The 16,606-nt window shown below is 42.5% G+C and overlaps 1 protein-coding gene across 2 annotated transcripts in view; it reads right to left on the bottom strand.

Annotated features, from left to right (window-relative positions):
- Positions 1-16,606, bottom strand: part of STAT6 (signal transducer and activator of transcription 6) — a 100,117-nt gene that overhangs the window by 1,832 nt on the left and 81,679 nt on the right. For both annotated transcript variants that reach the window (XM_069970394.1, XM_069970393.1), the window contains 7 exons: positions 11,167-11,303; positions 6,997-7,143; positions 6,314-6,371; positions 5,798-5,893; positions 5,115-5,183; positions 3,330-3,401; positions 437-547 (listed from right to left, as the gene is read on the bottom strand). In XM_069970394.1, coding sequence (XP_069826495.1) covers positions 437-547; positions 3,330-3,401; positions 5,115-5,183; positions 5,798-5,893; positions 6,314-6,371; positions 6,997-7,143; positions 11,167-11,303 — 690 coding nt within the window. The remainder of the gene's footprint in view (positions 1-436; positions 548-3,329; positions 3,402-5,114; positions 5,184-5,797; positions 5,894-6,313; positions 6,372-6,996; positions 7,144-11,166; positions 11,304-16,606) is intronic.

Genomic DNA, 16,606 nt, shown 5'->3' with positions numbered 1-16,606 from the left:
AAGCCTCTATGACTACATACTATGGAGCTGTATTTTATATATCTAGACTATGTACCTCCGTAAGGCAGTTTTGGTATCCAACAAAGGATTCCTTTTTTCTGTTGTATTCAAGGCTTAGAGGGTGGCCTCCTGACTTTTATGTGTGCTGTTTTATGGCTTTTCTGTTATGTGCATAAGTCCTAACTTTCTCCATACATTCCAAACTATATTGCCGATATTGGTAAGCGATATATGGTATCTGAAAGATCACTGAGACTAAAGCATCTGTATATGAGCACTATGGAGTAGGCTCCCTTATAAAATGTTATGTTGCAGTATTCTTAAGAGTCATTACATGTGGCTATACTGTATTCTAGCAATTTATCTGTTATTCCATTTGTGTGGAAACAAAACAGTGATGAATCGATGATATATAAAAAAAATGTTCTAATCTTACTCTCTTTGAGGACCATCTACAGTGTTAAAGCTTGATGTTCCACTAGGATATTGTGACATCCAGTGAGAGCTGTGGTTGTCCACAAATGGATATACAGGTGAGGGCATATACCTACAAGAAGAATAACAATATGTTGAAATGACAGTAAGCGTACAGCAACATATAGGGGGTTGAGAGGGTCCACTCAGGTACAAAAGCACTGTACCTATTAGTGGAAAGTAACAAGTTAGTGGATTTTTGCCATCGAGCACTACTATGTGGGTTCTCTGATAGATGGCACTATTATCCATACCTTTAATTATTGTTGTTTTAGTTTTCTGTTATTAGGTGGTAGAGGCCCAACACCCCAGATACATGCTGCCATCGCTTATTGAATACAGGCAATAAGACCCAAAACACCATACACTGTTCTCCAGCTATCAAAGGGTAAACCAGCTTTAACCCCTTCCTGACCAATGACATACACTTACGGAATCTGTTGGGTGAGGGAGTATGGCCAGGGCCAGTCCTGCATCATACGCAGTGTACATATACATGCGTTGATCTATGTAAGGCTGGGTTCACACAGTATTTTTGTAATTTGCTTAACGTATACGTTTCATGGAAAAAAACAGATTGCAAAGAAACAGATAGGAAAAATTATTGCAATTGTGTGTCACCCGTTTGAAGCCGGTTTTTCATCGACTTCCATTATATTTAAAAAAAAGGGATCAAAACGGATGCATTTTTTTAACAGACAAAAAAGTAGTGTTGACTACGTTCTTCTGTCCGTTAAAAGTAACCATTTAAAAACAGATACATTGAACGGATTGCAAAAACGCAGTGTGAACCCAGCCTGAGCAATGCTCAGAATAGGCCCCTAGAGGGAGCTACAAAAGTGTGTTAAAACGTTAAAAAAAAAAAAAAGTTTTTAATAATATAAAAACAATCCCTCCCCCATAAAAAATAGTTAAACAAAAAAAAGTTATGTGGTCAGAACATAGTGATGCAAACATTTGAGGGAAAGCTTTTGTTTGTTTGTTTTTTATAGTAAAACTAAATAAAAACTAGACAACTTTAGGAACGTTGAATTCAAGATGTAGAATAAATATAGCATGTCAATTTTACTGTGGTGAAGAACAGCAGAAGAACTTATTGTCTACAAATTTGCCTAATTAAATTATTTTTATTTTTATTTTACACTACAAATACCAATAAAGGATACTAGTACAAAAGTACACATTGTCCCACAAAAATAAGGCCTCATACAGCTCTGTTTGTGGAAACATAAAAAAGTTATGGGCCTTAGACTGTTAGGGCCAGTTCACACGAAGTAAAACTGGCGGAATTCCACGGCGGAACTTTCCGCCACAGAGTCCTGCCAGCCTCTGTGTCATACTGGCAGTCTATGGGAGGCGCCGAGGCTGGCGGGATTCCGTGGTGGAATTCCGCCAGTTTTACTCTGTGTGAAGGGGAAGGAAATATAAGCCAAAGATTATAGTTTTAAGAAAGGGTTCCTAAGAAATGTACAATTACAAAAAGGGGTACAAAAAAGATAAAAAATAAAATGACATATAAGTGTGCAAAACAGTTACAAAATAAAAAGGAGTAAATAAGCAGAAATTACCTAATACTTACAGTTTATCTAGTTTCTTCTGCTTTCCTGGTAGGTGGAGCAAATGTATTGGATCCGAGCCCAGTCAGACTTACTCCCACACTATAAACAATTACTATGGATGCAAACATTTTTCACACCCTAAGTATCAGATCAGATTTCCAGATCTTGCCTAATTTATTATTTAGGTTTGTTGGTAGTTATGGGCCACGTTTTTCTATCTTTTTCTATGTTCAGAATATGTTCCACTGGAAACCATGCCCCAATCTCCCGCAATAAATTTGAAATTGGTTTGATTTTTTAAAGGTTTGGGCTTAATACAATCTCGTGGTGTTAACTGTGCTAACAATACAGAACTAAGGAAAAAAAGGCCCTCCCTGGGAAATATGAAAGTGCAAAAAAGAGCCAGTGGAGCCTCATTAGTCTCAAAACACAGGACTAACCAGATATCCCAGCAAAGGGTCCAGCCAATACAGAACTAGGGCTTCCATGGTGTTTTCCTTAGTGGCTATGTTAACACACCACCTTTTTTTGGCCATGCGACGGCTATTATTTTGAGGCCAGATAACATCCGTGATTTTATCATAACATCCAGTATTATACAAATCATGGATGCCGCTATTTGGGCTCCAAAAAAAGATGATGTGTAAACATAGCCTTTAAGTTACTAATGACCTTGCAACACTCTGTAAAAAAGCTGACACACATAGGGGGAAATTTATTAAAAGGCTAAAATGCCTTTTTTAGGCACAGAGGGGCCAGATCGGCGTAAAAATATTCGTAAATGGTCTATTTGCAAATATTTTATTCGCATCGGGCCAATTTGCACCTCCTGCGCCAGTGGGGAGGAGAGGGGGCGTTACTGGGGTTGCGACTGCATGCAGAGGGGGCGCATTTATAATTTTTCCAGGGGAAAAATGATAGTGAAACCTACACCAGCTCTGAGCTGTCGTAGGTTTAAATTTATTCGCACAGACGGGCTCCGTGTTCTCAGGATTTATGTAGAGGAAGTGCACCTCTAAAAAAAATCCTCTCAGCTCCGGTGCTGCAGGGACATTTGTAAGCCCGGCGTAAAAAACGATGGACTTAATAATTGTCCCACATATTGTGTGACTGTTGGGAGGTCGGCTACAAATTTTTATTGGCATATTGAAACACTGTAGTTGGTAGTCCTGTGATTACTGCAGCTTGTCTGAAGACCTTCTAAAGACCAGGCTATCTCCACTATAATACTTTTATTTATATAAACTACAGTATATTTTCTATGTAATAGATTGTTAACATAGTGACTTAACTTACCTTGAATTATTATGAAACGGTGCAGGCTCAATGGGATATTGAGGAGACTGTATTAAGGATGGCATAGGATTACTAGAATAAAAATATATAACAGTCAAAATAAAGATGATATATACTAATCACCAAAGAATGAAGACACAGACCGGCACAGCTAGTAATGCCTCTAGGAGTATTTTCCCACTATTCCGGAGGAACTTCTGGGTGCAGTGGTGCAGAACATTGTGCTTATTTATTTAATAAATCCGTAGTTGCATACAGCTTGCCAGGCAACTGGGTCTGGAGAAGCATTGGTTAACGCGAAACAGCTGTCACCTTATAACATCATGGCCGATTGGCGTCTTGCCTGCTAAGCTGTATGCAACTACGGATTTATTGAAATAAATAAGCACAATGTTCTGCACGATTTGCTGGTGAGTGCCGCCCCTTCTTTATACTAAAGATGATATATAGATAGATAGACAGACAGACAGAGGCTCAGTTTGTTTCTCCGCATCAATAAAGCTTTACATCTGATAAAACAGACTAGATCAAGGATCACTTATGTTTTTTGTTACATATTTTTTTACTCACTTTTTACTGTCCGATTGTAAATTTTTGACAAACTTTGTACAGGATTACAGTTATAATGCGTGAGCTGTTGATAACAGCATACAGCAGCCACGTGGACAGTAGGAACCTGTAATCTGGAATTCATTTACTTGTATGGAAGAGTGTTCTAGGCATGTTCTGGTGCAAATGTCATATATTCAGGGTGCTAAAAGTGGAGTAAAATTTGTATGTGGGTGTCACCTTTTTATTGTAATCCTGCCTATAATAATACTGCAGAGAATGCTGACAAGTGATCAATATGGAGTTCAGATAGAAACTAGAAACTAAATTCAGTGAAGCACCCTTCTTCAGCATTATCCCTTTTGGGTAGGAAACTACGGATGCATTGCTGCTATCTACTCCTGGCTGTTCTCCTCTCTATTTCACTGGCTGCTGCACCAATCAAAACTTAGCTTTCATTTTAAGGCTATGTTCACACTACGTAAAAGTACGGCCGTTTTTGCCAACGGCAACAACTGCCGTACTTTGTACGGGTGAACAATGCCTATTGTTCTATGGGATCCCGGCCGGAGCGTATACACATCGTATAAGCTCCGGCCGGGATCCTGCACGGGGCCGCAAATAACTGACATGTCAGTTTTCTGCGGCCGCAATTCAATGAATTGCGGCCGTAGGAAACCCTGTCAGTTCACACAGTGAAGCGAGTGGCTCCGACCGCTAGGTCGGGAGTTCTGGGGAGTTCTGATACGAGCGCGCTGATGCGCCCGCATCAGAACCCTGCGGCCGAAAGATCATCCGGATGATCCGTGCAGAGACCGGCCGTTCCGTGATTTCTCATTTCTCATTTTGGGATGACATTTTTTGGGCTTTAGAACCAATTTCTAGTTTTCCCATCGAGTTTTGGTCTCAAGATACAATATTTTGAACACACTATGGTCGTCCCAAAACCAATTGATATTGTATATAGAGAGATACTGTCTTGACAACAGATGTTGGATCAGCGGTGTATACCACTCTTCATCCAGAAGTTGAGGTATCCACGACCCCTATTGGATCAGAATAGGGGTCATGTACATTACGCTCTTAGCGTGCTCATGGCCATGGATACCCTAAAGTGAACAGTGGAATTCACCACTAATCTGGCATGACAGGTACACCTTAATGAATATGGACCAGTTGTATACTACATTTCAGAATTAACAGATAAGGCCAAAATCATACATCTTTCTTACAGACCTGTAGACTGGCTGTGGTGTGGGTACGTGCACTGGACTTCCAATGGGTGAAGCGTAGACCGGTGACCTTCTAAACATATCAAAATAAGGGATGTCAATTTTTTTTTTGTGTGGGCTCTAGGAATAATTTTTTCTTGAGGTATGAAAAATATCACATATTCAGCTCTCAACATACTATAATGCACTGAAATAGTGCAGTGTTCACGCATAAGACCATATTGTTCGTACAGTATAAACGGAACCCAATTTCATTTGGGAGCAGAGTTCACGTATTGTACAGGCATGTTTCATTATATGTTGTAATATGGAGGTATTCTCCTCCAGAAGCATTACCTCTAGGGAATAATATGAAAGTTCTCTATGGTGGCACATAGCATTTTCGTCAGTATTTTTAGCTTTTTACACTTTATTTTTAGACTTCTTTCATTCCACCGTAGGGATGCGCGGTGGGGGAACAATGATTTTAGGTCTGGCCCCAAATGAACGATCGGCCGGTGACACGATCATTGGCTGATTGTTCTCTCTATTCCACCGAGCGATAATCGGCTGAATCGGGCCGAACGGGGCCGATTCGGCCGATTATCGTTCCTGTGGAATAGGGCCCTAAGGCTTTCAGTTCAACTTTTAGGATGCTGTTATGGAAGCTTAGGATTTTCCTATTGCTGCAACATGAGTTTTACTCACGCATAGTGCACACTGCTTGTTGAGGGTTGTGTATGATCAATTATATCCATTGAAACTGGCTCATTCCATGATGGTTGACTGTCTTCGGTTTCATCACTGTGTGAGTAAGGACAATAAATATTGCAAACATCTGTAAGTACACACAGCACACAGCTTAAAGTATAAAACACACATGTAAAAGAAGCATCTAACCTGCTGATATTTCCCTATAGCACACTGGGCACTGGGTATGAAGGTAATTTTCTTATCTTTATCCTCAGATACTTTTTGGGATATTTGTAGGTTACTTAATATGCTAATTAGGTGGTTTGGTGCACTGGGGGTGGGGCCACCTCCCTCACTGCACCGAACCACCCTGGCCATCTGCCCCTTTTTAACTAATATTAGCAATGCGCCACCCCAATATTCATTAGGAAGGATGGGCTGGGCGATGAGATGGTATACCATATACCTACAAACAAAAATAACATAAATTTCCTTTAAAAGGCTCATGTAATACTCTTAATCCAAACTTACCCAACAACTTTCACTACAATAGCGGTTTTCTTGTATCCACTACTACAGTTTGAAACATCTGAGGGATTGAAAATATTAGAGATGAGAAGATATAAGATGCAACACAAAATAATCTACTAAATTTGCTAAATACATATTGTAGTTTTTTTTTTAAATGATATAAAATACAGATATATACAGCTAAGAACTTTTTATTGACCATATTATATGTCTCCCCTGATGTTTTTTCTGTCTCAATAAATTTTCAGGAAGATTGTGTCAGAAGTTAAAGTGGCTGTGCAGGTATACCACTCTTCCTAATGTGACACTGGGTGTGCAGAGATGCCACAAAACAGGTGTTAACTGGCTGAGGGATCCAACCACTATCCCCAACCCCCGACATCCACGACAAAGGATAATTGTCCCCAGAATGATTGGACCACAGCTGTCTCTCCATTCTTCCTCTATGGGGCTTCCATCAGATAATAAATGGCTGACTGACCAATAGATCCCAGGGACTGGACCCCCGTTGATCAGCCAGTCACCTGTAATCCTGTGGATAGGGGATAACTTTTGATCTTGTTGCAACCTCTTTAACATTAAGTTATCCATTTTATCTATCCATTGTTGGAAAAAGATTTTCTCCTGAAAATTGATAATTCATTGAATTTCAATAAGTGAAAAATACTGAAACTGTAACTCACTTTTATAGTATTTTTTAAAGACATCATCTTTCCTCCCTTTTTTGTACAGATATGTCAACTGTTTTAAGTCTTTCACTCGGTCTCCCAAAGACAGTATCTGAAGATCCTTTGCACCAAATGGCTGAATATTTTGAATTTGTCCAGGACCTGAAAACATAATATGATTTATAGTAATGGTACATATTATAAATCTCATAGGACATGTTATTTCAGGTTGAACCAAATTACCTTAATGGGAATGATGAGGAAAGTTTGCACATTTTATATATTGTTAGTGCAGTTTTAGATCAAAGATGTTTCCTTCATTCACTAACAGGTTGTTTTTTTCCTTATCATCTGACATATTACAGATGTTGCCTTCCTTACCTTTCCTCCTGGGTCAGTATATGCTAAGATGAGTGGGTAAGATAACCTAAGCATGATTTTATAATACTTCTTAAGGGGATATGTATGCTTTATACAGTATGTCTATATGTGGCCACTTAGTGGCTATAATGTCAGCTGCCGCCAGTTTTTGTTAAAATGTCACAATAATGCTTTTAAATTGTATCAGGAGAAACTGGATTCCTTAAAGGACAACTCTGGCCAAAAGTATTTTTTGATATGTTATTACTTATATATAGGGCTATTTCCCTTAATTTAGTAGATCAGGGAGACTTCAGATTCTCAGAAATTCTGTTACGTCACAAATCAGGGTGTAATTACAATGGAGTGTCCAGCAGGGGGCGCACTATATATAGAAGTCAATGAGTACCATTGGCTTCTATATATATAGTGCGCCCCTGTGGGACACTCCATTGAAATTACAATGGATGTGTATGTGAATGTACTATACAGTATTTTTTGATTGAATACATTTATAGAATACTTTGGGGAGCAAGTGTCCTTGCTCCCCACAGTAATCCATAAATGTATTTAACCAGTACGTTTGGAGGGCACCGAGCAGGGAGGGAGGGGGGAGGTAGATGCACATCTCTCCCTCCCTGCTCGGTGCCCTCCAAACGTACTGGTTAAATACATTTATGGATTACTTTGGGGAGCAAGTGTCCTTGCTCCCCAAAGTATTCCATAAATGTATTCAATCAAAAACATACTGTATAGTACATACACATACACATCCATTGTAATTTCAATGGAGTGTCCAGCAGGGGCGCACTATATATAGAAGCCAATGGTACTCATTGAGTTCTATATATAGTGCGCCCCCTGCTGGACACTCCATTGTAATTACACTCCCGGTTCGTGACGTCACGGTATTTCAGAGAATCTGAAGTCTCCCTGATCTACTAAATTAAGGGAAATAGCCCTATATGTGCATTTCCCATAATTAATGTACATTAGAAATTTGTCTAACTTTCTATAAGTAATAACATATCAAAAAATACTTTTGGCCGGACTTCTCCTTTAAAGAGACTCTGTCAATAGGTTTATGCTGTTCTATCTAAGGGTGGCATAAAGTAGTGACGGAGATGCTGAACAGAATGATGTATCACTTACATTGTTTTGTGCAGCTGATTCAGATATTTCCTCCTGAACAACATGGACAATTAGTAGTCCTCTCCATTATATTCATGAGCCCAGTAGTCCTGGATATTTATGAGAAGCAGAAAACTCCACCCACCAGCTGCTGATTGGCAGTTATCTACCCATGCTGTGTATAGGCAGTCAACCGTCAATCAGCAGCTGGAGGGCAGGGGGAGTGGTATGGTAAGAATCCCATTCTCCTACATATTAGGAGAATGGCTGAATAAAATGATGTAAGTAATACACTGATCTGTTTAGCATTTCTATCAGAAGTTTATGCTGCCCTAATTTAGGACGGCAGAAAACCTACTGACAGATTCCGTTTAATGAAATTTACAGAAAAGAACCAGAGACAAAAATACATGACAGGCATAAGTCAAGCCAGGAGCATCAGGTCCAAATCAGTAAGCAGAAAGCAAAGTCAGAAGGCAAGACAATAGTCAGGTCCAGGCAAACAGATCTTCAAACATAGCAAGCTAGCTCCTTCTATAACAACTCTGCTACATATTGAAATGAATGGGGTGTGTAGTCTACAAGTGACCATGGCATTGTTCACACATATGACAGTATAGTTGCCTTACTGTTGTGTTTTACCTTTTTTTTTTTTTTGCTGCGAATGGCTGAATTGTGCAATTGCCCTAAAATTGTGGTGTTTTTGCATTGTTTTAGAAAATGAAGGAAAGATTGTAACCATTCCACACAAAAAAGAAGAAAATAAAAACAACGACAATGTATAAACCAAATCCATGTAGTGCACAATTTATTTATTCATGAAAAACTGAAATTTGCATGCCTAAAGGGGTTATCAAGGCTTAGAAACAGCACCACTCCTGTCCTCAGTTTGGGTGCAATTTTCAGCTTGGTTCCATTGAAGTGAATGGAACTGAACTGCAATACCACACATAAATGGAGGACAGCTGTGTTGCTTTTTTTGAAAAAAAAAAAAAAAAAAAATAGCTGTGCTTTTTGTAGATATTCTGCACCAGTTTGCAGTGTTGGCTGTCCTGTGCAGAAGGGGTTAATGCCCTTACACATTCTCATAATTATTATTTATTTTTGCCTATGACTTCTTATGTTCCTCAATAAAAAATATAAACATTTCTCTTGCCTTGTCTCCACTTTCTCCTCAAACCCTAAAAATGCAGTATAAAAAAATCACTTTCAGAAAAAGTGATTTTATTTTGTAAAAATACAACACACACACAAAGAGACAAAAATGTGTATGCTCAACAAGTCCCCTGAGTATTTTAAGCTATATCTCATCTTTATTTAAAAGGACTTTTCCAAGAAACACCACACGTCCACATACCTGAGCAACATTCCTTTCAGAATAGGAAAATACCCACCCCCTCTCCCTAGTGCTAAAACTTATATCACCTAATCTGTCCGTGCGTTTTATGTCTAGTCAATCACAAACTATGGCTTCCTGGCAAAATCAGGAGATGGACAAATAATACCTCTATTCTGAAATGTGCCATTAGTAGGAACCTGCTGATCTCTCCCTGTAGCCAGCTAGCTTCTCATTCTGGCGCAGGTGTTTTTATTTTTCTAGGTGGTATAGTTTTAGAGTCCCCCCCCCCCTAATTATGCACATTAGTACCTTTGGTGCACGGGGGGGAGGGGGGGGCATTCCTCGGCCCCTCAGTGTAGCGCTCTACCTACCCATTGGCTCTGATGTGCACACCTGTTATGGATATATTCAGCTATGTATAAGCAGTCACAGCTTGTTCCCCAGACAGCGTGAGGATGAGACAGAACCATCTGCCCCTATAGGGGTTGGAGCAGGTGGTTTCTTTTTTATTTTGGGAGTATTGCTGGCCCATCAGTAAAGGGCATGAATTAGCTGGAAAGGGGGCATATAATAAATATAGCAACATGTAAACTTAGGGCCCTATTCCACAGGCCGAGCAGGGCCCGATCAATGATGTAAACGAGCGCCGATAATGAGCGCCGATCTGCTAGATCGCAGCTCGTTTACTGGGCCTATTCCACGGCCCGATGATCGTTGAGCGAGGGCTACAGGGACATCGTTACCAATGTCCTTGCAGCCCTTGCACCATACATTACGTGTCAGGTCTTCTCCTCCGCTCTGTCTTCCTCCCCGGGTCCCGCGCACTCTAGCTTCAGAATGGCCTGTCAGCTGACAGGCCACTCAGCCAATCACAGGCCACGGGGGTCCCGGCCTGTGATTGGCTGAGCGCTCCGTCAGCTGACAGGCCATTTTGAAGCTAGAGCGTGCGGGACTCGGGGAGGAAGAAGCCCTGCAGGTAATGTATGCTGCGCTTCACAAATCGTCGGTTGCCTGCCGCGCACCGCTATTCCACCGTAGCGATGCGCGGTGGGGTAACAATGATTTTAGATCTGGCCCTAAATAAATGATCAGCCGATGATATGATCATCGGCTGATCGTTCTCTCTATTCCACTGAGCGATAATCGGCCAAATCAGGGCCGAATGGGGCCGATTATCATTCCTGTGGAATAGGGCCCTTAGACTAGACAGACTAGAAAAGTGACTGATTAATCAGCCTACACCACTCTGGCAAATCTAAAGGTTGTGTGTCTCAGTTTGCACTGTCTGGGTCCCTACTAGTAATTTCCCCTATTTTTTTTTTTTAATAAATTATTTCAGAAATGTTTTTACTTACTGTCCTTCTCGCGAATGACGTGTGCAATAGTAATGCCCCCAATCTCTGAGTCACTAAACCGCAACAGGAATGTACCACTCGGTGTATCACAGAGTAGCTTGTGTACATACTGCTTACTGACAAATCCCATTATAAGGCTGAAACGAAAGAAAATGATACTTTATTAAATATACACAGTGAAATACAGAATATCATGGACACATGTTACTGTTTGAGTTATATAGTAAGTCACTAACCATAAATAGGAAATAGGAATAGTGCCTAAAACGTAGCTTATTTTCCCCTGCACAGCCTCCGGATTAGAAACCAGAGGCTGTGCAGGGGAAAATAAGCTACGTTTTAGGCACCCTAACAGGGGCAAAATGCAGTCAGATAATTTAAGCCTAAAAATGAGTATTTGTTGTTGTTGTTAACTCTAGATACATTTTGGCAATAGCTGCCACTGCAGTTACACGCTTAAGGCCCTATTACACAAAGCGGTTATCAGCCGTATTTGGCCGATACCGACCGTTACGGCCAATAATTGTTTTGTGTAATAGAAGACGACGATCAGATGACATGCACAATGTTGGCTGATCGTTGTCTTACAACAAGCTAAAAGAGCAACGATCAACCTGTTAACAATCTTCTGCTGTTGCTCCATGTAATAGGAGCAACAGCAGCAGACTACCGCTGTCTCCTATGGGCTACCTGACCCGCGCCCAACCCCCCCCCCCCCCCAGCAGCTCCCCACAGCCCTACTGGGGATCTTTTTCTTATCAATGCATATGGACCCCCGGATCACAGAACGGCAGGTATACTGTAGATCATCCCGGCCGGTACTGGCCGGATGATCTTCACTACTAATGTATTTGGATGCGGGCGCATCAGTGTGTGCCTGCATCAGAATTCCCCGCTGCACACAATGGAGCGTGTGGACGGAACCGCATGCTCCATTGTGTGAAATTACATGTCTCTGCAGCCCCTATTCAATGAATAGCGGCTGCAGAAAACTGACATGTCAGTTTTTTGTGTGGCCGCTAGCGATCCAGGCCAGAGTGTATACTATGTGTATACACTTACTATGTGGAGGATTCCCTCTAGCTGCAGCACAATGTAAGTTAAGTATTAATCACGGCCGTGTTGCAAATCGGCAACAACAGCCATGATTAACCCCTTGCCTCCGCAGCCTGTTTTGTCCTTAATGACCAGGCTCATTTTTCAAAATCTGACCTGTCTCACTTTATGTGCTTACAGCTCAGTGATGCTTTAATGTATGCTAGCGATTCTGAGATAGTTTTTCTGCTAGCGATTCTGAGATCGTCACATATGGCACTTTATATTAGTGGCAAAATTTGGTCACTACTTTGTGTGTTTTTTGTGAAAAACATCAAAATATCATGAAAAGTTAGGAAATTTAGCATTTTATGAACTTCTGAAATTCTCTGCTTCTAAAAAAGGAAGTCATAGCACATAAATTAGTTACTAAATCACATTACCAATATGTCCTCTTTTTTCTGGCATAATTTGGGAAACATATTTTAATTTTTGAGGGTGTTATGGGGCTTAGAAATCTATTAGCAAATTATCACATTTTGTGAAAGTTTCCAGAACTGATTTTTTTAGGGACCAGTTCTTTTTTTAAATGGATTTAGAAGTCTGGTATCCTGAAAACCCCCATAAGTGACCCCATTTAGGAAAATAGACACCTTAAAGAATTAATCTAGGGTTATAATGAGCATATTAACCCTACAGGAGCTGGAGGAAAGTATTCACAATTAGGCCGTAAAAAAATCGAAAATGAAAATTTTTAAATAATATATACGTTTAGATTAAAGTTTCTCATTTTCAAAAGGAACATGAGAAAAAAAGCATGCCAAAATCTGTAACGCAGGTTCTCCTGAATACAATGGTACCCCATATGTGGGCGTAAACCACTGTATGGGCACACAGGCGGACTTAGAAGGGAAGGAGCGCCAATTAGCTTTTTTAATGCAGGTTTTGCTGAAGAAATTTCTGAGCGCCAGGTGCGTTTGCAGTGCCCCTGTAGTGTCCGCAGAACAGAATCCCGCCAAAAGTCACCCCATTTTCGAAAGTACACCCCTCAAAGAATTCATCTTTTGGTACGATGAGCATTTTGACCCCACAGGTATTAGAGGAAAGTATTCAAAATTAGACAGTAAAAATGAAAAACACGAATTTTTCCAATAATATGTCCATTTAGTTTGAAATTTCTCAATTTCACGAGGAACAAGAGAAAAAAAGTACCACAAAATTTGTAACGCAGGTTCTCCTGAATACAACGGTACCCCATATGTGGGCATAACCACTGTATGGGCACACAGCCGGGCTCAGAAGGAAAGGAGCGCCAATTAGCTTTTTTAATGCAGATTTTGCTGAAGAAGTTTCTGAGCGCCAGGTGCGTTTGCAGCGCCCCTGTAGTGTCCGCAGAAGAGAACCCCCCCAAAAGTCACCCCATTTTGGAAAGTGCACCCCTCAAAGAATTCATCTTGGGGTGTGGTGACCATTTTGACCCCACAGGTATTAGAGGAAAGTATTTAAAATTAGACAGTAAAAATGAAAAACTAAAATTTTTCCAATAATATGTTCGTTAAGTTTGAAATTTCTCAATTTCACAAGGAACATGAGAGAATCCGCACCACAAAATTTGTAACGCAGGTTCTCCTGAGTACAACGGTACCCTATATGTGGGCATAAACCACTGTATAGGCACAGCCGGGCTCAGAAGGAAGGGAGCGCCAATTAGCATTTTCAGTTCAGATTTTGCTTAAGTAGTTTCTGAGCGCCAGGTGCGTTTGCAGTGCCCCTGTAGTGTCCGCAGAATAGAACCCCCCCTAAAGTCACCCCATTTTGGAAAGTACACCCCTCAAAGAATTCATCTTGGAGTGTGGTGACCATTTTGACCCCACAGGTATTAGAGGAAAGTATTCAAAATAAGACAGTAAAAATGAAAAACTCGAATTTTTCCAATAATATGTTCGTTTAGTTTGAAATTTCTCAATTTCACTAGGAACAGGGGAGAAGCTACATACCAAAATCTGTAACGCAGGTTCTTCTGAGTAGAACGGTACCCCAAATGTGGGCATAAACCACTGTATGGGCACCCAGCCGGGCTCAGAAGGGAAGGAGCGCCAATTAGCATTTTCAGTGCAGATTTTTCCGAAGAAGTTTCTGAGCGCCAGGTCCGTTTGCAGCTCCCCTGTAGTGTCAGCAGAATAGAACCCCCCCAAAAGTCACCCCATTTAGGAAAGTACACCCCTCAAAGAACTCATCTTGGGGTGCAGTGAGCGGTTTGACCCCACAGGTATTAGAGGAATGTATTCAAAATAAGACAGTAAAAATGAAAAACTCGAATTTTTCCAATAATATGTTCGTTTAGTTTAAAATTTCTCAATTTCACGAGGAATGAGAGAAAAAACGTACCCCAAAATCTGTAACGCAGCTTCTTCTGAGTAAAACGGTACCCCATACGTGGGCATAAACCACTGTATGGGCACACAGCAAGGCTCAGAAGGAAGGGAGCGCCAATTTGCTGGAGCAAAACCGCAGCTAGTAATAGTTATTAGAATAGCGCAGTTACTAAAATACAATAAAAAAATTAGATTACAGGTAATATGGGGTGGTCACGGGCAACCTGGGGTGGTCACGGGCAAGCTAGGGTGGTCACGGGCAACCTGGGGTGGTCACGGGCAACCTGGGGTGGTTACGGGCAACCTGGGGTGGTTACGGGCAACGTGGGGTGGTAACGGGCCACGTGAGGTGGTTACGGATAAACTGAAGTGCTTATAGGTAATCTGGGATGGGTACCTGTAATTTGGGGTGGTTACAGGCAATCTGGCGTGGTTACGGGCAATCTGGAGAGGGTCACTGGCAATTTGGGGTGGTCGGAGGCAATGTGCGGTGGTCGGGGGCAACGTGCGGTGGTCAGAGGCAATCTGGGGGGAATTACGTGTGATTAGGGGCAACCTGGGGGGGTTACAGACAATCTGCGGTGGTTACGGGCAACATGGGGTGGTTACAGACAATCTGTGGTGGTTACGGGCAACATGGGGTGGTTACAGACAATCTGGGGTGGTTACGGATAAACTAAAATACTTATAGGTAATCAGGGGTGGGTACATGTGATTTTGGGTGGTTACGGCAATCTGGTGTGGTTACGGGCAATCTGGAGGGGGTCACTGGCATTTCGGGTGGTTACGGTCAACATGTGGTGGTTACAGGCAACGTGCGGTGGTTATGGGCAATGTGCGGTGGTTATGGGCAACGTGCGGTGGTTATGGGCAACGTGCGGTGGTTATGGGCAAGGTGCGGTGGTTATGGGCAACATGCGGAGGTTATAGGCAACGTGCGGTGGTTATGGGCAACGTGCGGTGGTTATGGGCAACGTGCGGTGGTTATAGGCAACGTGCGGTGGTTATGGGCAACGTGCGGTGGTTATAGGCAACGTGCGGTGGTTATGGGCAACATGCGGTGGTTATGGGCAACGTGCGGTGGTTATGGGCAACTTGCGGTGGTTATGGGCAACGTGCGGTGGTTATGGGCAGCGTGCGGTGGTTATGGGCAGTAATCATAGTTCAGTGACAGAGACCAAATTGGTCTCTGTTACTTTAAATTTTCCGAGATAACTGATTCTGGAGCGCATGCGCAGTTCAGAATCAGCCTGGACGCGGAGGAGGACGGACCTCCCTGGATCAGGTAATGTATGTGGGGAAGGGGGGTGACTGGGGGACGGGGGTGGGGGGCGACACTGTATCACTTTTTATCCCCTTTCACCAATGATTTATGGTGACAGGGGATAAAAAGTGCTTTTTTGCACTGGGAACAGGCAATCAGCGGTATATAGTATATACCGCTGATCGCCTGCTCCGGGACCACACGGGGGGTGTCCCTGATCATTGCCCCATGCTCTCCGCTACCTCCGGTGGCGGAGAGCATGGGGCTTTGATCATTTATTCATTTCCATCCCTGCGAACAAACATCGTTTGTTCGCAGGGATGGGGGCGGCCATCTTGGATGTGATGGCCGCCCGGGGAGGGATAGTGATCGCCCACTAGGGGGGCTGATCTGGGGTCTGGGGGATACATTTTCATCTTCCCCCACCGTGGATTCACGGTGGGGTGAGATGTAAGGCGGCGCCGGCGCCGGTAATGCCCGGTACCGGCGGGTCGCCGCTATAACGGTAATAGCGGCGATCCGCCGGTATCGGAGGACGAGGGGAGGGGGCCGGGGGACACACTGTTAGTGGCAGTTGGGGGAGGCAACGTTCTGCAGCCTCCCCCCGCCGCGCGATCGGCGGGAGGACACGGAATCTCCCCAAAGATGCTGCGGTTGCATTGACCGCGGCGTTTATGGGGTTAACTGCCCGTGGGGAGCGCGGCTCCCCTCTGGGCAGAGGCAGCAGGAGGAGGCTGTGTCACACAGCCTCCTCTCGCTGCTCGAT

This window comes from Dendropsophus ebraccatus, chromosome 5 (assembly GCF_027789765.1).
Source record: "Dendropsophus ebraccatus isolate aDenEbr1 chromosome 5, aDenEbr1.pat, whole genome shotgun sequence".
In the NCBI taxonomy this organism is placed as follows: Eukaryota; Metazoa; Chordata; class Amphibia; order Anura; family Hylidae; genus Dendropsophus; species Dendropsophus ebraccatus.
Note: the sequence above shows the minus strand (reverse complement) of the source record. Positions and strands in the feature narration are given on the sequence as shown.